This window comes from Ochlerotatus camptorhynchus, unplaced genomic scaffold (assembly GCF_037179485.1).
Source record: "Ochlerotatus camptorhynchus isolate MF236.1 unplaced genomic scaffold, CSIRO-AGI_Acam_v1.1 ptg000074l, whole genome shotgun sequence".
NCBI lineage: Eukaryota > Metazoa > Arthropoda > Insecta > Diptera > Culicidae > Ochlerotatus > Ochlerotatus camptorhynchus.
In genome coordinates this window covers 1,100,700-1,125,511 of record NW_027040564.1, presented here as the reverse complement: position 1 = coordinate 1,125,511, position 24,812 = coordinate 1,100,700, and the positions used below count along the sequence as shown (strand labels likewise).

At 40.2% G+C, this 24,812-nt stretch overlaps 1 protein-coding gene across 7 annotated transcripts in view; it reads left to right on the top strand.

The window, feature by feature from the left end:
* Positions 1-24,812, top strand: part of sif (still life) — a 186,113-nt gene that overhangs the window by 115,698 nt on the left and 45,603 nt on the right. For all 7 annotated transcript variants that reach the window (XM_065217328.1, XM_065217330.1, XM_065217334.1 and 4 more), the window contains exon 2: positions 23,131-23,276. In XM_065217328.1, coding sequence (XP_065073400.1) covers positions 23,131-23,276 — 146 coding nt within the window. The remainder of the gene's footprint in view (positions 1-23,130; positions 23,277-24,812) is intronic.

Genomic DNA, 24,812 nt, shown 5'->3' with positions numbered 1-24,812 from the left:
TGAAAAGGTAAAAATGATTTAAAAGGAATCAATTGAACCTTAAGGCAGCTTGACATGAGTTGATGCTGAAGGCCAAATAGGACTGGAGATAAAAGATGTTCGGATGTAGTCGATTTTTGATGTGCATTGGCAAGCCTTTTCGTGGCCATCAGTAAGGTTCAGCGCTGCGACTCAACGATGGGACGAATGATGGGATGTCTAGGGCCCCATGGAGGTTCTATTTGTCTTCGGAACGGCTTGTCAGTGGCATATGACAGGGACGTAGAACTAGATACAATGAGATGCTCGGTGTTAGTGAGCTCGCTGAGGAACTGGAAATCGTATCCTAGGCCTGGTTTTTTTTTTTTCTAACCTGCTAAATTGTTTGATTGGAAACTTAGAAAACACTAGAGAACATTAAAAAAGTTCAGAGAGCTTTAGGGCAGTTCCAATGGGTTTGACAGGAAAGTCCATAAAACTCCAGTGAAATTTTAAATTTTTTATCGATAACTTCAGTTGAGTTTAGGAAAATTCCGTGAACTTCGAGAAAATAAAAAAAAAACAGCAGGGAAATTCAATGATCAACAGGATTATGCAGAAACATTTTAAGCTCTGTTTCGTAAGCTTCACGCCAGTTTCAAGTATTGCGGTAACTTCAGGTAAAATCATTGCAATTCCATTTATTTCAGAAAAATAGAAATTAATCTTGAGAAGCTTCCAGCCAGCTTCAAGAAGTCCGGAAAACTTCACAGAAACGTAGAAAACATTCGAAAAATTCCAGAAATTTCACAGAAGTTCAGAGAACTCCAAGAAGAAAAGTTCCAAAGCTTCAGAAAAATCTCAAGGACTACAGACAAGTTCCGAGAACACCAGGGAACATCAAAGAACCTCAGAGCAATTCTATTAACGTCAGGGAAACTGTAAATATTTTTCAATGAAGTTATGACTACTTCAAGAAGTTCCGAGATTTCCAGAAAGGTAATCATGAAAGATCCATGAAAATAGGAAAAATTGAGGAAACTTCAGTGATGTATAGGGAAGTTTAATGATTTTAAAGCAAGTTCCGTGAGCATCGAACTTTAAAAAACTGAAAACTTCAGAGAAGTCCTGAAAATTTCAGGGTATTCCAAAGAACTTCAAAAACTTCCAAAGTCTAGAGAAATTTTCAAAAGTTTAGAAATCTTTATGAAAATTAACCATTATTGGCCTCTTCTTGTTAGTAAATAATTCGAATACTACTTTGACAGCGACTACTTTGTATAATCATTAAATTATGTCAGGAAAAATTAATCAGATCTGAAACCATTTCCATTTACATAATGTACACTCGAATTCATTGCGTTCAGATTCCCAGTGCAACAAATGGCACAACCTAGAAATTAAAGTATCATTTCAAGCTATGGTCACGCTTTGGCATTCATAAAACATTCAGGAAACGAGCTAGTTTCCCATCGTAAACTCGACAAATTTCCACTAACTTCCAAGTCAATTATTGCACCACTTATAACTTCTATTAACTTCCGGTAGCCAACGCGTGAAGCTTCAACTAACCATGAAATATGCAAGCTCTGTCAGACCGTGTTCCAATGGATGGTAGCAAACGGCAGCAGCTAATCAAGAAACTTCTCCACTTCCATTTCGCCGAGAAGCCTTGCACGTCAAAAGAGTCCTGAAGACGCTCACTGGCTCCGACTGTAAAACACTTCAATAAGATATGTTTGCCACAACGAGAAGTGCTCCCACATTTTAGTTCCCTGACGTGCCCTACTTTCGGGTGGTCGCACAAACAAAGAGAATCAACCAGCCCCCCCCCCCGCCTCACCTCGCCCACAGTTCCTTCAACAACGATAACGGTCCGCATGAACAGCGCTGCATCCCACAAGTCACATGAGAGTCGAAACGAAGTGACAGTAAGTGGATAGGCGGAAGTGAGCCTGAAATTCAAACAATGATTCAGCTCGCCTCCCTCATACTGCAGTTGTCGATCCACGCCGTGTGGTCGACAACAGTGTTATTGCTTGACCTCACCATCCCGTCGAATTGTGGCTGTGAGTGCGTCACACAAAGAAATATTATCTATTCATTTGATCGGGTTAGAATTTAGGAAAACAAACGCGAAACAGAGCGGGTGCATTCTAGCTATAAGGCAAGCGTGGTCAACCTGAAATAGCAAAGGTCCTCTCCTCTTCACTTCCGAATGTTGCTTTGTTATTTCTGACCACAATGTTCCCCCGTGTTACCGACACTTGGGGTCCCGGGATCACTTTTTTTATGCCTCGACCGGTTCGCCCTGTGTTTTAAGCTTCGTGAAGCGTACAGTAGTGCATAGGGTAGCATCCTACAACAAACGGGGAAATGGGAGCCGATCTGACACGAGGCTGGCTGACCCACCTTTCTGCTCTCTCTGGGTGTGTGTGTTGCTGTTGGAGAGATCCACGTTTCATTCAGTTCAGTGTGCACCCAGTTAGCAGTGAACCGGTTCGTGATTTATTTTTAACGAGATTTCCCATTTGAACAAGGATGCGGTGCTGCGTTGCGGTCAGCAGCAGAACCGCCCATCCACTTAAAAATATAGGAACGTATCCAACTCAAACATCACATCAAGCCCGTTGCTTTCTCCCAACGTGGTGCTTTATAAATGGCGATGGGATTGGAATGTTAAAGCAAAAACAAAAAAACATCTGTCGTAGTTTAGAAACAAAATACAACGGGTGATACTTGTGTCGGATATTGTTGGTGTAGTCTGCTCACCAGGCGTATAGTTGCAACCAACAGCAAACTCTATTGTTCATGGTGGTTCATATTGCGCACACTTAAACTTTTCTATACACGTTGAACAACTAGGAATGCGTATAAAATTATACCTCTCACCAAGCGTCTCCATCGAAATGTTAAAAATTAAGGAGTACTTATTTGTAAAATTACATGGTAAACCCTAGTAATTCTATATACAGAGATAAGCGGAAATATTATCAGACGATTTGGCAACGTGATTTGTTTTGTTTACAAATGCTGCAAACACATGCCGTGGAGCAAACTGTGTCAGCTTCTGCGTGACTTTATTACGTTGTTTGAATTCTCAATTAACTGATCAACTATGTTTCCATAAATTTCAGATAACATTTATGGAATATAAAGCGCATTGCCATGTTTTACCCTAATCGTGGTCGTGGCAGTGCAACGGAGTTTAACAAAGCGAGAACTGAACTTCGAAAAATGGCTGGAGTTTTGCGGACTACCGTCGGATTTTTCCATAGTTGATTCTATACGTTTGTGCAGTCTATGTTACATTGATAATTATTTGGTGGTATTTAGTTAAAATGTACTGCTTCGAGCACACGCAATTGTATTTTACTAAAAAAAATGGCAAAACCATTCCGTGATTTGACATCGCAATGCTGTTGACCAATAATATTAAAAACTCTTTTTACTACAATATATTTTTTTATTTTTTATTTTCTGCTTAAACATATTTCACCCCGATCACAATATTTGTCAACTGAAGCATTCAGGCAAACGATAAACATGCTCGTTTGACTCACATTTTGACAATATACACAATTAAATACAACACAGGATAACGTCTGTTATGTGTTGTATTTAATTGTGTATATTATATTTTAGGAATATTGCTTAATAACTCTTTTGCGAAAGTTTGGTGGCCCTGAAAAGGGCCGTTTTGTTGGGCTGATGTTGTTGGGTTTGCTCTACTCTGTCGCCCTGGAGGAGCTTTGGAATGATGTTGGTAGTTCGAAGACAGACAGCATCTCCCCTTCCAGCGTTCCCACACCCCAGTATAGTCCCCAAATTTAAGTGTAACTGTGATATTCTGGATAGAAATTGTCTTCAAAACTAACTCTTTGTCGAATTATTGGTGGCCCTGAAAAGGGCCGTTTTGGTTGTGGTTTTGGAATGATAGACTGAATAAATGATTATGTTTGAAAAATTTCAGTTTTTGCTCCGATCAACAACCATACGGGGCAATATGAGCACCCTAGAGTCGGTGTATAATGAGTCACGCCAAGAGTGAAGCCAAGTCTACCTATTGAACTGTCAAACCGGCTACCTATCGCGCAAAGTACACAATCATTACGATGCTATGAAAGATCCACGAAAGGTATTGCAATAAAATATAAAATATAATCGAAGAAATGATCATAAACACGCAGTGAGCAATAAATTGTCATGGGATACGTTTGGTAATGATCACTTATGAGAATTTCTACTATTTTTGGTTAAGATAATTTGACTAAATCACTGATATAATGATTTACTAAAGCCGCTATATTTTTTTTCTCGCTGGAAGTCATTTGAAGTTGATGTAGAAGTCCTCTGTTGCAAAGTGAAAAGAAAGGGAATCTTTCGAAAACCGTGATGCGAGTTCAACTGTTTTTCTCTTGGCGTGACTCATTATACACCGACTCTAGAGCACCCTAGTAAAAGTTAAGGTTTTGACAGGTTTTCACTAGAAAATAACATGCAGGAATCAAGTGAAATAGAAACATAAGTTCTTTTAGCAACAGTTACGTGTATTGCTCGCTGTAGAACCAGCGGATCAGTAAAATGTAATATAGTGAATGCGATGCTTGTTTTCTTGACTGCATATCTTATAATATTCTAGAGATTTTGAGCTAATGTTACATTTCCATTATTATCTTGGACATGTAATTGAATTTTGATACGGTTTTCATGGAGATGCATATTAGAAGCATTTTCAACAAGTTTGTAAAAAAAAAATAGATTGAGTTAATAGGTATAATGCCCAAACGAACGGTGGCCCATCTCGCCCCGTATGGTCGTCTTGCCCCCATCGCCTCTATTGGACTGAATTCGGAAACGCTCATGTCCAACCGGTTTTCGTTTTGGGCTGGAAATTCTCTAAAGCAACATATTTAAAAAATCTGGGAAAATCCGGAACATAATTAAAAATTCTTGAAATAAACGTAATAACATATAAGTGAATTATATCTGGGTAAGTATCTGGCAAGACGATTGAAAATCTGGAAAATCAAATAAATCAGGAATACTGGCAACGCTGTCTCGTTTCATGCCCGTAGAGACAACCGACCCATTTTCAGTATTTTGCTACCCACAGTTTTTATTGTACCGTCCTTGTATTCATAATATGCTACTCGACGCAGGTATAAAACCACCCTCGACGGTCGAAATGTCATCATTACAGTTTCAGCATCGAACTGTTCGTGTCGTTCGTTGCATTATGTCTGGACGTGGAAAATGAGGCAAAGTCAAGGGAAAGGCAAAGTCCCGTTCGAGCCGCGCTGGATTGCAGTTTCCAGTCGGTCGTATTCACCGTCTACTCCGAAAGGGCAACTATGCCGAGCGTGTTGGAGCCGGTGCTCCCGTCTACCTGGCTGCCGTGATGGAGTATCTGGCCGCTGAAGTTCTCGAGTTGGCAGGAAATGCCGCTCGTGACAACAAGAAAACCCGAATTATCCCACGTCACCTGCAGTTGGCCATCCGCAACGACGAAGAGCTGAACAAACTTCTTTCCGGAGTGACCATCGCTCAGGGTGGTGTGCTGCCAAACATCCAGGCCATCCTGTTGCCCAAGAAGACCGAAAAGAAGGCCTAAATTCGATCCAAGTTCCCACCCTTTAACAAAATCCGTCCTTTTCAGGACGACCAATTTGATGGTAAAGAGTTTCGTTTTCAAAACAGTTTATTTCGTGGTGCGCAAGGAGTGATAAAATGAATCCATTAAAAACATGGTTGAATCTTTCTGTCATGCTCTCCCTAGTTAATTGATATCCTCATCGAGTAGGTTCGATGATGGTTGATTAGTGTAGGCGTGTCTTGAATTCCAAGAAATTAACCAGTGCAGTGTTATCATTCCATCCAATCAATCGACTAAATTTTCAATAGCGCCCTAAAATATCCATCAGTACCGTCCCAACGACGCGTTCATATAGATAAGATAGGTAAATAGCAGATTTTTAGCGATGGGCCCAATCTTAGATCCATTTCCCCTCCCTTGCAGAACTGCGGTGGCCCTGGACTTATGGCCTACATTGATGCAGCGGAATGAAATTCATTAGCAAATTACGGTTGAGATTTCAGAAATGATCGTGGTGTGCGTCCAATTTGAAGTGTGGTGTGATTCCTGATAAGGTATTAGTACCTCTGGAAGTGAATTAACTACCTACGTGACATCAACATTTACCGTTACCGTTGGAACTTCCGGTCTTCTTTGCTTAGCCAACCGGTTAATCGTATTGAAGCGATACTTCTAGATTATTATTACGCCTATACTGTGGGCTCATAGAACAATAAACCCGAGCCTGGTTAGTAGGTGAACACAAAATACTAAAGTAGAACATTCTACCAACATATAGAGTCCAAGAGATTCCTTCAAAAAGGCACAATATATGCGACCGAAACTTCGGATGAAATCCAAACAGATATTTTGAGAGGAACCAGTCGATCACAATCCTTTTATTGAGTTTAACCGGTATTAACAGAGAAATAAGACGCGTTAACCACGAATCCTTGGGAATGATCGTGACACGCTTCATTTGGATGACGAATCGTCCTCATCTCATCCTCAGAAAATGGTACCCATTATTTTAATCGGCATCCTTTTGAAAAATTCCCCTCACAAAAAGGCTTTTCATGTACTGCCAGAGGGTAGGGGGAGAGAGGCAATTTAATTATTACTAAAATGAACGAAATTTACGATGTGCACTTCCATCGTGCAAACTTTATTTTGATTGCCGAAGCATACACTCAAAAAATTTACCACATAGGTATCTAATGGATGAAAACCATGTGAATTTCATATAGCTAAAAATCCCACCACAAAATCACATGAATATAAGGAGGACGATGAAAGTTATAAAAAAAGTGTCGGAAAGGCATTAGAAAATTAATCGTTAAACTCTTTCTTGATAATGTTGTGGCCCTGAAAAGGGCCATTTTTCCAACGCGCTCGGCGTAGTTGCCCTTGCGGAGCATACGGTGAATACGACCGACTGAGAACTGCAGCAGCTGGGCATTCCATGACGGCGGCCCAGTAGACCGGAGCACTGGCACCAACGCACTCGGCGTAGTTGCCCTTTCGCTCCCAGGCTCTGCTGCCGTTGTTTACATTTTTGACAAGTAAGAATTGAGTACTTGTCACTTTTTTAAAATGGATGTTTCTTAGCTAACTAGTTTTATTGCGGCTGCTTACAAATCAACATTGGAATTGATTGTTGAGTGAAGTAAAACTGATTAAGTTGGGTTTAATGAGAACAATTCAAACTGGATTTATCAGACACCATAATGAAAATTTAAAATCTTTCATAAATCTTAATAGCATTAGCATCAGTTGGATTTATAATAAGATTTATTAGGGTTTTGTAGATAGCTTATATTATTTTATATGACTTACTTATGACCCTCATAAAACCATTGTATGTGTATGACCCTCATAAAACCATTGGAAATTGTTGTTGCTGCAATAAAACCTTTATTAAATTCAAATAAAACCAAGTAGCTCTAGATTTGACACTCGGGTGACCACCACGTTTCATTGAAAACAAAACGCACTGAACCTGTAGTGGAATTCCTATGGCGACGGTTTCGGCGCATTTTTCCTACAATTAAACCGCTAGCGTATGCAGCAGGGGTGGCAAACATCTGACTTTCTGATCCCTTTATTTAGTTTGATCATTAGATATCTGTTTTGGGCCTTTACTTAAGTGTCCTGAGCGCCATCCCTGGCGCAAAGGGCCAACGTGAAAGATCTCCATCCTGGGCGATTGTTTGCTTTCGCCTTGACCTGGGCCCAGGTCAAATTCCGGTCGACTTGCTTAATCTCCTTGTTTAGGCTTCGCCGCCATGAGCCCCTGGGTCTGCCTCTGCTGCGATGTCCGGCTGGATTCCAATCCAGCGCTTGTTTGCAGATTTCATTTCCGCTCTTCCGTAGAGTGTGGCCAACCCACCTCCACTTACGTTCCCGAATTTCTGTCGATATCGGCTTCTGGTGACACCGTCGATGGAGCTCGGCATTCGAAATCCAGTTGTGAGGCCACCAAGCACGAATTATATACCGCAGGCATCGGTTGATGAACACCTGCAGCTTCTGTGTGATCTCCGCTGATACGCACCATGTTTCGCTAGCGTACAGCAGTACAGATTTCACGTTAGAGTTGAAAATTCGGATCTTCGTGCGGAGACTAATCTGATTTGACTTCCAGATGTTTCGTAAACTCGCAAAAGCAGCCCTTGCCTTCTTGATCCGTGCACCTATGTCACTCTTGGTTCCGCCGTCCGACGCTATCTGGCTGCCAAGATATTGGAAACTTTCAACCTTCTCCACTTCCTGACCAGCTACCGTAAAATTGGATGGATTTCCCGTGTTGATATCCAACGATTTAGTCTTGCTGACGTTGATGTTGAGACCTGCCGCTGAGGAGCGTTCGGCGAGATCGTCGAGCTTACTCTGCATGTCAGAACGCCGTTGTGATACTAAAGCAACGTCATCCGCCAAATCTAGGTCGTTTAGATGCTCCATTGTAATAGGCTGCCAGAGCAACCCACGGTTCGGCACACGGTCGATCGCACCAACCATTATCTCGTCGATTACGATGAGGAACAGTAGCGGTGATAGAATATATCCTTGCCTCACTCCAGCGACTACCCGAATAGGGTCAGATAGGGCTCCGTTGTGCAGCACCCTGCACGTGAAAGCCTCATACTGAGCTTCGATGAGGTTGACGATTTTATCCGGAACTCCCTTGCGCCTTAGGGCGCCCCACAGGTTTTCGTGGTTGAGTCGGTCGAAAGCTTTTTCGTAGTCAATGAAAACCAAGTAAAGGGACTCTTGGAATTCGTTGACCTGCTCCAAGATTATGCGGAGCGAGACAATATGGTCCACACAGGATCTTCCAGCACGGAATCCCGCCTGCTGCCGTCGGAGAGTCGCGTCGATCTTCTCCTGTATCCGGTTGAGGATAACTTTGCATAGAACTTTGAGAACACAACACAGTAACATAATGCCACGCCAGTTATCGCATACACTTGGGTCCCCCTTCTTTGGGACCTTCACTAAGACGCCCTGCATCCAGTCAGCCGGAAAAGTCGCGGTGTCCCAGATATTGCAGAATAGTTGATGCAACATTTGTGCAGATAGCATGGGGTCAGCTTTGAGCATCTCTGCTGATATGCGATCGACCCCGGGAGCCTTGTTGGATTTCATGGTTCGGATAGCAGCTTCGATCTCCGGTAGGGATGGCGCCTCAGAATTGACGCGAGTGATGCGTCGCACTCTTGGCGGTTCATGCCGAGATGTTGATGGCTGGTTGACCGACGAAACTTGTAGAAGCTGTTCGAAGTGTTCAAACCAGCGTTTCAGCTGATCAGTGGGGTCGGTGAGCAACTGACCAGTCGCGTCCTTCACTGGCATCCTAGGATTCATCCTTGCTCCACTCAGGCGTCGTGAGATATCGTTTTGGGCCTTTGGAGCAGCATAAATCGATACACATGAGTATATCAAGTCTGAAGAGGAAAAAGAGAATACGTAGGTGTATATCGGCATTCTTAGTAAGTATATCCTTCCGTGGATTACTGAGAAATATGGACCGGAGCCGAATGTGATGTTTTAGCAACTGACCGAAAGATGCTGACCGCCATCCAGCCCCGATCTCAACCGCTTGGATTATTCAGTGAGGCGCGCCGAGAAGGCCAAGGCCTTTGCAAACCCCACCCCAGTTCAGAAACTCTCAGACAAACATTGACCCGATCAAATTTTCGTGGTACATTACCGGAAGATCTACCACCGATTCCTAGTCTTTACTACTTCAAACTAGGGGAACAGGATTTTTCAGTAATCAAAGGAACACATATTAGTCCTTGTTATTTTGTATGCCTTGTTGATAGTGATAAGACTCTGCTTTGTCCACCGAGGATGATCTTCTATTCTTTGTTCCATAGTTTGAAGTGGTTATGACTAGGGTTCTGATGCTGATCATTGCTTAATGTTGTTGCTAAGGAATCCAATTCTGACTGACAAAGGGGCGCGGGCTTCCCACACTCCGAAGTGTACAAATAGCGGGACCTTTCAATTAGAATCGAATCCTTGTGATGAAGGTAAGAATGACAACTGTATCAAAACCAAATACTTCATCATTTCTCAATAGTGGTGGGGTAATACGACATGCACTAAACTAAGGACACGAAATATACTTCAATTGACCAAATTACTGGTCGCAGTGGTGTTATGTCTCGAACAGAGGAAAAACAAATATTATCAGATCCTGTCGAGCATTTCGGAAGCGTGTGGCGGCCGTAATTGTGACAAATCAAAATTCTATCGATGATTTTGATATAGATTTAAGTTCTTACAAACAGATCCCTTTTGAATAATTGATTTTTTCCACTCCGAAAATTTTCAGATTTTTTTTTCGCAGTGTTTAATGGAGCATACATTATCACGCATACGGTACACACTACGAAAAAAAAAAACATGTAAATTTTACTTCCCTGAGACCGAAACATGTAAGCGGCCTTTTTGACATAAGAATCAGTTGAAAGAAACGAGAAAATCCTTTCTATCAAACGTTGACTTCGTTCAGTTGCTTATGTTCCGGTTTGAGAACACTTAATTTCACATGAAATGTTTGTTTACGTTCCATGACTTACGTCCAATATGGATTTCGTCTAGCGTAAAAGTAGTTATTTCTAAGTGTGTAGAATACTCTTTAGACTACGCATTAGGAGCTCTATTTTTAATTGGTTTGGAATTTCCTTAGAATTCTTATGAAATTATCCTCAACATGCCCATCTAGTAGTTTTCAAAAAAATCCTGGAATGCTACTCAAACTACCTTGGAATTCTCCTTAATAGGGGAAATGGATGTAATGTCGGCCTATATGACCCTAATTAGGGCCCATACATAAATTCAGCAATCGACTAAATTTTCAATAGTGACCGAAAATATCCATTAGTACCGTCCCAATGACGCATTCATCTTGATAAAATTGATAAATATCAGATTTTTAGCGATAAGCCCACTCTTTGATCCATAGGCCAACATTAAAGCCATTTCCCCTACATGCTACATTTCATGCAATTCATTTGGATTAGAATTATCCTCATATTTATCTTGGAATTCTTGTTCAAAGTCCCTTGGAGTTCTTCTCAGAATTCTTTTGAAGTTCTTCATAAAATGGACCCAAAATTTGTAGTTCCCATTAAATTTTTCTAACCATTCCCCTTTTCTAAAATTCCCGTAAAATCATGCTCCGAACTCCCATGTTATTTCTTTACAGTATCCCTTTCCTCTCCTAGAATTATCTTCAGGATTATTTTGGGATTCTCCTCAGAACTACCTTGGAATTCTCTTTAGTATTAATTAAATGGTAAACGAATTGACCAACCAACCGAAACTCTCGATCCGTTCTTATAGAAAATTTAACACACACTTTCCAAATCTGAAATAATATTTAAAGTTTGCTTGTAATTATTTTTTTTCAGTTACAGTTAAAAGACTGTCTGAAAACCCGTTGTGACGCCACTTAGAAAGTGCCATAAGACTTCATGGCTTTATTGTTGAACGCCCTGGAGCCACCATCAATGGTTATACTGCGTTAACACTTGGAAAAACAATCATCAAGACGTGCCCATTCGACGCCATCCCATCGAAAGCGTATCAAAGGATTCCCGAAGAGGATGGATTTCACAAAGAACGAACCAAGCAAATTCCAATCTTTTGATGATGCTCACTATTATTTATTCAGTCACCATCTCGTTACACGTATTTTACGACTGAGTGCACTACCTAAATGTAGTTTGTTGACGATTATTTATTCTTCCCTTGTGCTTCAGAATGGAACAGCAATCGAGTCGGATGAAACAAATAACGACTTTTTAAACTAACTTTAACTACCTCCATGGAGGCACTTTGTATTTCTACACGCTCTCAGCTTGCTCCAATAGTAAAAGGGAGTCTGAACGGTTTAGATTTCGGTGGTGGGTGGTTCTGAGAGGGATATGAAACTGGAGATGCAAGCCACTACCTCCTGCTACACTACACCCAGGATAGAAGCAAAAAAACTGTACAAACATCATCTCGTATTCAATTCCACTCGGCAATAGAAAGGGAGTAGTAGCTAGCACTAAAAGTAGCAGCTAGAGCCGAACATTGTGCTTTCAGGCTACAAATATTTGTGTTACTTGACAATCTCTTCCTGTTTTCCCCGGCGCAGTGCAAAGTGCTTTTCCGCTTTTCCTTTTCCTCTCGTTTTCTATGCTATTCCGCTGCTCCACGCCGCCCTCATCTGCCGCAGCTTCCTGTTCTGTGCGCTCTTTCCTCTTAACCGTTGGTGCTTATGTTGCTTGTGTACCGTTAAAAAGGGCAAGTCAACATACGGTGTGAGAGCGAATGTTCCCAGGTTTTCATTCGTACCTACAAAGTTACAACGGGAGTCTGAATTGCGTAATCGGTTTCGTGGTTGTCAGGTTCTACTGGGTCATTTCGTGAAATTTAGATTTGATTTGGATGATATGTCTTGAGGGTTTTTATTTGTGTTCCAAATTCTTCCGTTCCCACTTTCTTCCAATAAAACCAGCGCAGAAGTTTTAAAGTTCACCAATTTAGGTTTGCAACAAACATGCAAATTCTTCTTTTCCGTTCTGTCTGCTTACGATGTAATCAGTAAAGTTCACCGTACCGTTACAAATTGTCCCACAGTTCAAGATACGTGGCACGATAAGGAACCACCTCACATGAGCTTTTCCCGGACGGTGTAATTGAAATACACTTTTTTATTCGATCGTTAAAATGCTAGTCGGGAAAAGCGAACCAGTACGTTGCTGGTTTTTAGAATGTTTTTTTTTATCTTTGTACCTATTTCCCTTTTATTCCTTTCCACCGTGAGAGGATTATTTCAATTGCCAAAGGAACTTGACGGTAATAACAATATCAGCGAGTGAACATAGCTACAACAACAACAACAATCGAGGAAATGGTAAACGGTTGTGAGTTCATGGCGACCAAAAAAGGCCATAAGAGGCGATCCGTACGTTACGCTCTAAGGGGGAATGGGAAATCTGTGGTAAGCCATGTATAAGGTATAGGAAAAAACGTGACAAAAGGGGGAAGGGGGTGATGATTTTTCCAGAATTTCGCGTATCGTACTAAAGGGATGCTCCCTAAGGTACGCCAGTCATACTAGACGCCGAGGTGGGCCCCGAAAGAAATGGAGGGATATTGCTTAAGAATGTACACACATACAAAAGACACAAAGATAGACGTTCATTATTTAAACATCAAAGCCAAAACCGTCCTGATACAGTATCCTCGGTGCCGTTCTGCTCTAGGTACCTCGTGCATGTGGTTTGGCAATGGGTGGTTAGGCAATTTGGTTGCCTTTTGCATTTAAATGAGACATGAATTTCTGTTTTGAGTAAGACACTTTGATACATAAAATGTGGTAGTTTTATAAATTATCATGAAAATGTTTTAAAGAGTAAGATATGTTAGTGGCGCAGCGTGGACTGGGTGACACACGGCGGGCTATTTGTGTGTCACCTCCTAATTATCAATAACTTTTTTATATTACTTGGTTCCGGGTCACTTAGCCATTTGGCCGAAAACCATTAAGGAGTCCATTCTCCCGCAGTAATCCGAAGAGTGCAGCGGCTGTTATTGGTACATACATTAGAGCTTACCTGATACTTCCGAGGATCCCACAGAGGGCGATCCGTGGTACCGGAGATCTTTACATAGATAATGAATCACATCGCATTGAACGAAATAGACCACCACTATCCATCTTGCGAGAGATTTCCATGTGTCCAGCTCGTAATCGGGATTGAATTATCTGAGATCTCTGCTCCGGTGTATCCTCTCATATTCTGGTGTCTTCTTTAATCCGTCGGATGAAGCGTGACCTAGATGGTAGCCATGCGATGTTCCAGCTGTTCCAGATGCCGTCCGTGATCCAGTTCATTAAGTCTTGTGCAGGAACCTGTACAGTGTACAAACCGATAACCTGCCTAACCGGATCCCAGGTAAAAGATACTGTCCCTTTGGTGATAAACTCCAGAATTCGCTAGATTCAGGTATCGCCACTTCTGAAAAAACGCGGTCAAGACACTGTCGGAATCCGTGAAAATGGCAATTGGCTTTTTGGTAGGTGTAGTGCCGACCACGAACATGGCTTCAGTAAGCATATACTGCAAGGATTTGGAAGCCGATAAAAAGTACTTATGATTGGGTTTAAAATCCCCCAAACCTCTCACCTACTCGGAGCCGGTCTGTGTACCGTATTTGGTTGGTGCCGTATTTGGAATGCTGCAGTTCAAGTTGTGATCTCATTAGTGCACCTGTTCTTTATCGCCATGTTAATTTACAGTCCGTAGATCCAACTACTGGCTCCACACTAGTTAACCTCGGCTTCCTGGGTAGCTTTTGGTCGGCTGAGTTCCTGAGGAATTTGTTGACCTCCTATGGCAGGGACACTTGTGATTTTTGTTTTATGTAGAAAGGGAGCCCTCCACTCTCCACAGATGCTGGCAGCCTTGGGATTGACGGAAGAATACCTGGAGAGATTCTGATGACCTGATGATACACTGAGGAATACCATTGTTTATAATTAATCTAATGATCATATTGAGTGATTTGTTTATTTTGAGGACATTTTTTAAAGATATATCGATATATGTTGTACCATTCTAATAACATCGATTAAGTCCTTGACTAGAAATGAATTCGATTGAATAAAGTGTTTAACAAAAATCAAACGAAAATATTCAGTCAGTCAAAAATATCCCTGGTACTTTAAGCGAAATGTTGTTCAGTATCCGAGTATTGTAAAAAAATGAGCGTCGTTGATGATCATTTCACTAAAGAAGCCCAGTGAAATGATCATCACCGACGCTCATTTTTTAACAATCCTATTATGAGTTAAATGCTGAATTTGTTGCATAACCAGCGTGATCTTATTGCATCTTTTAGCAGTGGCAGAAATACTCCGTTAAAATAATCACTGCGGGAACAACAGATGTCAAAACTGGCGCTGGAGTTAGTAGCTTTAAAACAATTGTTAAGATTATTGTGATTCTAATTTAATGGAATTCACAAAGTTGTAATATTTCAAATGATCCTTACTTCAATTCAATGTTATAACATACTTCACACCATTGGGGCTTCTATTTCAAAATTATGAAAACTAAATATGCTTAGTAGATAGGGCCAAAACTGGCTTACCTACCGTATTATTTATTGTATTTTTATGCTGGAACCATTCGCGTTACCGTAAAACGGTGATAACACATAATCAGAAACCTCTCAATCCTGTACTAGCAAATGCTTTTCTAATGTACGAATTTAGTTTTAAAATTTCATAATTTTTAGAATTAAAATTAGATTAAAAATGCACTACATAATCGAATTTTTATGAAATATTATAAATTAACAATATGGTCCACTCTTCTATTATCCCGAACCGGGCTGGAAAGCGTCTCAGAGCGTTTGCAAAGCAACTTTGTACATGCATCGCACAACACACGTCAAAGAGTGTGTGGTTCTTTCATTTGCTTCGCACACTTTTTTTTCAACTAATCTTTGCGAAAGCAATTCACACAACGAGCGGTACACTTCGTGCGGCGCAGGAAGCGATTAAAATACTACAAACAGCTAATGTCTTCTTGGAGTTCTTTGCAGACTTTGCTTACCACGAGTGCATGAGATGGAGATGAAGAAGTACATAACGAAGAAGAATTTTGACTTTTTGTTGGGTTTTCCATTTGCATCCCTACACTGAGTGGCGCTCTTTGCGTTGGAGCCGTCGGAGCAATGATTGCACATTGAGTTTTCGTGTATTCTGGGTGTGTGCCTTTCTTCTCTTCTCCGCTGTTGTACACTAATATAGTAATCACATTACAGCGTATATCACGTGATATACGCTGTCTTGCAATGAGCACTCATACACCTAGTTTTCACTGGAAATCCTATGTATGAGTGCTCATTGCAAGACGTGATTCTAGGTTGTAATGGGAACGGGGTATAAGGCTAGCAAACTTTGTGTTTGCTTGATTCTAACTTTATGGATTTCAGAAAATCGGCACATTGCGTGCTGTGAGTGATCAGATGACAGCCCTGATCCCGAGTATTATCCCCAAGACCCAATTTCCCCGACACTAGCGCCAGTAGTGACACGAAAGGTGACTACTACACTGAAAAGTGAGCGCTTAGCAGTTTGCAGCTCAATATCAACAAGGCTATCGAAAACAACTCACAGCTGAGTTTAATTTTACTCAGAATTGTGAAAAATTACCTGTATTACATTATATAACAATCTGGAGGTTTTTTTTTTTTTTTTTTCCTTTGGTTTGTTTTTTTCCGTCGATCTTGTTTTCCGTGCTGAGCACCAATGCTACCGACGTGCCAGGAAGGCAGCTCCCACACCTGGACCCTACCTATCGACCCATCAACTCATGAACCGGGGACCAACGGCTTTACTTCCCATCCGAAGGAAGGCGTGATTAGAGATGTTATGCCTCAGAACATCCCGGCGGCGCCGACTGGGATTGAACCCAGGCCCGCTGGGGTGAGAGGTAATCACGCTTACCACTACACCACCGGCGCCGTTAATCTGGAGGTTATGGCACGATAGAATTTAATATGTAATATAACAAAAACAACATAAGTCTAAAACTAATAATATGTAATCTTAGATGATTGGTTTAAATTGAGAGCCGGATAAATGCTCACTACAGAAGCGTTATAAGCATAGAAAAAGAGAATCATACAAATTTTAGAATTGTTTTCATGGACCGTGTACCGCCAACATCTGTCAATATCTCTGTTAACTCATCATCTTAACTATATGGATCGTATCATTTTCTGATTATTATTTTTTGTAAAAACGCAATGGGTCGATTGTTTGGGCAGTTTCTGGTTGTTCCAGCTCAAAAAAGGCCCTTCCAGAATTTCTTTCATCCGGATTAATGCTACAAACAAGGAAACAGGTTACCAAATATTGTAAATTGCAGTTAAACAATGTTTCGGGTTACTAAATTTTAGGGAAGTGGATGTGTGGTCAAAACTCTGTCGGAACCCGTCACTCAGCAAGTCTCATTTGTTCTTTGCACTCAACTTTATCGTTTTTGTTTTGACGTATGATGGAGAAAGTTTGCTCTATCAGATGATATCAGCGAATCCAAACACATAAAGCAACCAACGATACAGACAAAACGGTTGCTACGACTACCATGACAAACTTGCTCTGTAACAAAGCTCGATCCGAGTGGTAGAAGGATAATGATATATTGCTTGCCTGCTTTGTTGCAATATACACAGATGAGGACATAGCTTGATATGAATCGGGAAAAGACATAACAAAAAAATTCCCATTAACACACGTGTATCATCTTCGGCTTTACTTCGTGAAGCAGCTTGCCAACAATTTGCTCGTTTCCTTCTACCGCCCCGAATGAGTTGGGTCGCACGAGCTGCTTGTCATGAAAAAGAACGGTGAAGATTATATCATTATTGTTTTCCACTTCTGACATAGCGTTATTATTCGGTTCGTTGATCGCTTGTTATTTTGTCATTTGGAGATATTTTTGATTCCCTGGATGATATAGATCTTTTTTAAATCGTCTTTCTCTATCTAGCACGAATGGATGAATCGACGGTTTGTTTCCCCACTAATCTGTTTCCCTCTTGAACGCGCTCGTTCGATATAAATGGTGCAGTAGTGTGCGCCGATTAAACGTCAAAAAGCTCTATATTTAGTTTGTGTACGCGCTAAGATGCACATACCTTATATGCATCGTTTGTTAGGGGAAAAATTTCAAAAGTATTATTTTAAACTACTCAATGAAGTATTAAACAAATAATCTTATATGCATATCACGAAAATTGATTTTTGAGAAACGAAAATTGAACGGTGAAGCGATCAACTTCAATCGGTTTTACGGTAGTTCCAAAAATGTGTTCCTATACACAAATAACATAAATTGGATTGGATTTGATTTCTTCATTTTGGGAGATTTTCGACCCGGAGCTGGTTCCTCTCCGGTATTACATAAATATTGCGTGCAAAAAATAAAGTTAAAATGTTTACTAAAAGCTTATGACCTACGATTTGTTTGGCCAATTTGTAAGTGTCTTTTTTGTCCAATATCAGAAATGATAAGTTTTCAAATAACATAAGTTCAAAAGTCTTTAAAATGTACTGGTTATAGAAGTTTTTAAAATTATTTTTTCTTTAATTCTTTGACAAACATTTGTTCAACAGCCGCAGATAGTAATGAGCAAGGGCAGGCGCACACTTTTTGCCAGTAGATTTGAAGACATACTTCAAATCTCCACGTACATCGTTCGGGTTAGGCAAAAGGTGTGCGCTTGACTTTGTACTGTCGCATTAATGGCCCTTCGCTCACTTTCAACTTCTATTCAATTTTCATACTGCCGTACTCTAACGGAACTATCTACCTACCCTCTCCTAAAGACCATTCTCTAGCTAATAAATTATCACACTAAAGTTTCATGTTAGATAGCATTTCCAACCAACTCTGAAACATTTGTTAATTTTTTCAGTGCGTTTTTTTTTTTGTGAAAAAGCAGTTCCCGTTTCCTACAGCTGCCTCTTTTCATGCCATGATTTATTGAAAAAAAAATGAACACGCCATTTTTAAAAATTAGGTGTTAGCTAAAACAAAAGAATTCCAGCACGAACTTATTTTATTGCCCCACCCCAGCGAATAATTTCTTGGAATTCTGAGAGGTAAAAGCTGAAATTCATTTAGTGTTTCACTATTTGGCGCGCTGAATTCTTCCCAAGTATTCGGCAAAACGCCATGTGGCCAAATTACCGGATACCAACTAGGAAGGTCAAACTTTCACGAATGTATTGGGTAGGGTAGAGAACTACTTCGGCCTAAGCGCCCATTTTGGGCCTATCAAGCAGAAAACATAAAAAAAAATCCATGATTTCGGCGTTAATAGGTTAACTATGATTTTGGTATGATACTTTAGTCAGACCCCCTTCACTCTTTGGAATTTATAGAGACAGATAACAGCGCCAAACGGTTTGTGACGAGACAACGTTGAACTGCAGCGTTGGAAGAAAACACGCACACCAACATCTATACATGTACGAACCCACACAACTGAGCGGACGGTACAGCGCAAATCAAAACACGAAGCGGTGTCATCACTCATCGTCATCATTCAGCTTCGGCTTCTTCCGTTTGCGTTTGCTATCACCGACGTTGACAAATACTTCCTACGTTATAAAATAGGAAAGTAATGATTATTATTCCAATGTAATTTTTGAATAGAATGCATACTGCGTTGGCCAAAGAAGGCGGCATATTTTATTACTTTCAGCAATGATTTCGATACGTTGCATTTCCAGTGGCTGGGGTGTTGGAATAATTCTTTAGAGAGAGTGAATGCTTTTCCCATGTTTACTTCTATGCTTATTAAGATTCTTTTGAGCACCAGCTCCGCTAATCAACACTTACTATTAGAGATTTGCATCTTACTGATACCGGTGGTATATTGGAAACTCTTTCGCTCGAAAGTAAAACATATTACAAGCACATCATGATGCGCGCTTGGATGTGTGATGGTTTTCTCAAGTATCCCTGTTGCGTATAAAGTGGTAATGATTGAAAATCGGAACAACCACAAACAAGTAAGAAAGCTATCGCAATATAATGATGATGACTTCGAGGATGATATCGTCCTCTTTCCTCGGCTGTTCATCAACGTCCACATTGACATCTGCCATGCTGACACCTGTCAGTTATTGAGCCCAGGTGGTAAAGTTGGCGGGGAACTCCCAACAGTTTCAATGTGCACTCAACAGATGGCGCTGCGATCACATTCGGGTAGTAATTATATGCCTTGTATGAGGAATTGATTAGTGGGATATCTTTTTAATTTGATATCTTTGCTTTAGTTCAAATGCGATCGAACGAAGTCAATAAGAACGCGTGATATGAATGTTTGCACCCAATATTCTTAAAAAAACAAATGATTCCGAACGAATCAATCTTTATCATCATCCGATAGGCCAAAGAGAATTCATTGGCGTTTCAATGGCGTGTCAATGCGTTAAACCGAGTTTAGAATCCGTAGGCCGAGTTTGGCGTCAAGAAGCAGTGTTAGACTTATAACAATATCTCAACAATTTGTTTCTCTTTATGAAATCTTACGGTACGTACGGAAAGGTAAATACATTTAGAAGCCATCAGTAATGATACTATTCCGTTTGTTGCTAAACTACGCTAGATTAGGAAAGACTAAGTGCGGGCTTAATAGGCCGGAAATGGGGTAGTTAACCCTACCTTCTATTCTATTTTAATGGTTACATTAGCGATTGTAGTCCTTGGCTAGTTTCCCTAGCAGAACACTTGTTGCAAAACAGTTAAGGCAACGATTATGTAACTTATTTCAGTGACAATCAAGCTGCTGAAACTTTTTGACACAAAGTTGCTTGGATGGTATTTTACTGGAAATGGTAATTCCGGAAGCGATACCTCCAAGTGACAGAGTTAAAAAATAGAGAGTTTTAGAAGGGAATCCCCCAAATTACAGACCTTATAGCTACTGATTTAAATACCATAAGATTTTAATATTCAGTGCTGCACTGGAAGATGCTATTTTACACAGTGTCCCAGCACGACGACCCCCGTAAAAGTCTCCATGGTCTAACCCACGCCTATTTACGCGTGCTAAGCCCATGCCTACGCGTGCGAGTCGTAATTATCGAAATTATAATCGACACGTGAGACGCACGGAAGCGAACCTTCGCACGAATCCGAAAAGTTTTTGGTCGTTTGTCAACTCCAAACGGAAGGAATCCGGGTTGCCTTGTTCCATGTTTCTCGGGAATGACTCGGCTAATAGCGAAAGAGAAAAAGGCGACTTGTTAGCTCGTCATTTCAAGCAAGCGTTCCACGATTTCTCCGCTTCGCCGACTCAAGTGCTGGATGCTACCTGTTGGGATGCCACGTGATGTGTTTAGTTTCGATATTCCGCGTATTTCAGAAGACATGGTGATAACCGCAACACGCAAACTGAAGCTCTCGTTCGCCGCCGAACCTTACGGCATTCCGTCATCAGTTCTAAAACGTTGTGTAGCCAATCTCTGCCTTCCACTTGCGACGCTATTCAATCTCTCGGCACAGCAATGTAAGTTCCCACTGAGACACTGTGCAATCATTGCAACCCATTGTTTGAATTCTGATACCGACTGCTATTGAACGTCGGTTAAATAAAATTGAAATTTATACAGTAAAATCTACTTTTTTTGTTATGAGAAACTCGTCACAGCAATCATTGGAGTTTCATGATGAAATGCTATTATGGTTTGTCTTGATATGCATCACCGAAAATTTTCTACGTTACAACTAAAAATGCAACCCATAAGCCATAATGCAATTTTCCCCCGGTCTACGGGACCCTTTTTCTAAACTTATTTGTTTGAACGTGCATTTTTACGCCAAAAATTTTTAAATTATACTTTTTAGAATCAACGGATCAATTTTTAAACAACCTTCCTTTGAACTCTACCCTTAGGTGATGTTTGCCAATGAAAACAAGATAGGCGTTACTCAATTGGCCAAACAACTAAAAACCAATCATTCCGTTTCTCTCTTATACTTGAAACTACATGTGCATACATGTGGATTTCTTGCAACAGATTCTAAACAAATATAGTAGAGAGAGTATGATTATCAGATTACCACACCAGATCATGAATTGATCCTAACATTGGATATAAGCTTACTGAGCACACCTGACGCTATATACGAAACACATCAACATGATTGTCGTGTCATTTGATAATTTCTCGTTCGAAATAAATCTAATGACCAAAAGCAATGCAGTTAATACATTTTATCGGAGATCTTATTTTCCAATTTTATTTACAAGTCAACATCAGTACAATCGAAAGCTGAGCAGAATATTTTTGTCTTTATCTTTAGTTCTTTAATTCGAGACACAAGATCCATAATCAATCCATCTTCAGCGTGATTCGAAGGATTAATCATCCTAACAAAAAGAAATATTCGCACGTTCAGTGCTTGCTTACCCTTTGTGCATTTTTTTTTTTAATATCCAGTTCTATTAAGGCATTGCTCACAAAATTCAGTAGAAAACAACAAGATAGATGAAATCTTTTATATATCCCAACCGTTGATCCCTACCAATTGAGCTAACAAATGTTCATGTCTGAAGCACATCAGCTTCCCAATACATTAATGCCACCTTTTCATAACGTTCATACAAAAATGGTACTCAAATGGATAATTTTAACAACCCTGATAAATCTATTTAAAAAAAAATCCATCTATCTTATATCATACTTCCCCTCCAATACACATACTGACGCCATCTATCGGTGAGTTTAGTATGAACGCCCTATGAACACCACAAAACTATTCCCGCTAGTATACATCGCTGACTATCACGATCCATAAATCTGCACGATCTGTAATCCATTGCCAACAGAAAGCACTTCTAATCCAACCAACCCAGTTTCCACCGTTCGCAATCCTAAAACACAATGTATAAGCTTCGCCAAGCGTTCACCAATCATTGTTCAAGCACTAAAAGGGTTTATCGTGCTTCCAGCGACCAGAGCCGAGTGGATTTTTCACTCGCGCTAGAAAAACTCATCCCGCAATAGATGACAGAACCGGATACAGTACTACGCTCTAGCATCGAATGCAACCGAGTGTGCAGTTTTATATTGTCATAAAAAAGATTATTGCTGAATCGTGACAAATCAATGAATGCACGACGACGTTGTTGGAGGGAATGGATGGCACCTACATATTTTCTATAGTGCCCACTTCCATTCCGGTGAAACACATTTTATGACATTGAACGACATCCAGATGCATTGACACACAAATCCCCTTATCGATACGAAAGCTTCTCTCCAGATCCTTATTGCAAAACACCAACACTCGGCTGGAGAGGAAAAAATCACAAACGTCCGCCAGATGGCACCTCAACCGGTTGTTTTACTTGTTCCCTCACATATATGTTGAGGTATGATCCCACCAAAATGGAGCTATTATTTTCGGTACCGATCGTAATATTTAATGCCACCCTCGGAGAACAGTTCCGTATGCCGTATGATTTTAACCGATTCCACTATTTCCGTTCCTTTGTTACAGATTTCCGACGATGATCGTATGAGCCTGACGACGGCCGTGTCAGATGAGGACGACGGGGAAAGCGTGATGGCATCACCGTACAAAGCGAAAACCACTGGCACCGCCGCAGCGTCGTTCAACTGTACCGGAGCGGTTCGGAAAGCGGGGTAAGTCTCAATCTCAACTCTTACTGTCACAAATGTCCACTACATTCCAGATTTGAATTCGACACTTTTTCATACACGAGTTTTCACTCTGCGATTGTCCATTGCGGGCCTCGCAAAAAAAAATCACTCTATCTAACTAAAGCTAATGAATTTTAGTCAAAAAGTCGATTTAAAAAAAATTGTGCACCACACGTTGAATCATAAGGACTGTTCATTTTACAAATAAAACATCATTTTTTTGATTGTAACTTTTCTATCTCAGCATCGATACATGTACTGTCTTTGGCAAGTATGGATCGTAAGTATTCTTTTACAATATACAAATAAGAAAAAATTAATAACTCAAAATTATAGATGTACAATTTTCAACCAACCAAACCAAAATTTCGGATTTGGAATTGCTAAAACAACAAAAGAATTTGATAGAAATCATCGCAATGTAAACAACAAATGTTTTTGAAATTCAAAGGTTTACCAAATTTAATGATGAATTATTTAGGTATTTTGTCAAGTCTTGAGCAAAAGCAATTGGTTTATACGCCTTAAAATTGATGAACTTATTTTTAAAATGAACAGTCCCTACACTCGACGGATAAGTGTAATAAATGAAATGAGAAAATGTAGCATATTTACTTATCATATCGAGGAATTGTTCACAATCTCGAACATGTAGTTTACTAAAATATAGTTTAAACTTTTAAACTATCAACATGTTCAAATTATTGCTAAACTAAGTGTTTTTAATTCATTGTTTTGTCGCCTCTCTGATTTAAAAAAATATTATAGGGTAGAAACTACTTCGGCATAAGCGCCCATTTCCATCAAAGTCTAACAGAACCATCAAATATATCAATGATTTCAACGTGCACGAATCGTTTAGTTCAAAAGCTGTAAAATATTGTCTATAAGAACGCATAATATAAATATTTACAATCTTCCTGAAAACGAATGAAGTGAATTCAATGAAACTCATATGACGGAATTGAAGTCAAGAAGCGGTGTTAGATTGGGGCCTCCCTTAGCTCAGTCGCTAAAGGTGCAGCTACAAAGCAAGACCTCTGGAGGTGGCTGGGTTCGAGTCCCGGTCCGGTCTAGGAATTTTTCCGGGTTGGAAAATATTTCGACTTCCCTGGTCATAGAGTATGATTGTACTTGCCACACAGTTGTACTAATGCAAAAATGGAACAGGCATCGAATGCTCTCAATTAATAACTGTGGAAGTGCATCTAGAACACTAATTTGAGAGCACGCAATACTGTAATCTGCTATAAGAAATAAGCTTAAAATAAGAGGAAGAAGAAGAAGAAACGGTGTTAGATTTTTATCAATATCTGAACAATGTGCTACTAACCCAGCAAACCACAAATCGTATAAGGATGTTCTTTTAAAATCGTATAAATATCCAAATCAAGTTGAGGTTGCATAAGCTGCAATTTCAAATTGATTGGAATAGTTTAAGATGCAAAATTATGATTCAATGATAATCCTCTTTGCGAGATTATGTACACATTACAAAAAAAAAGTCATGTAAATTTC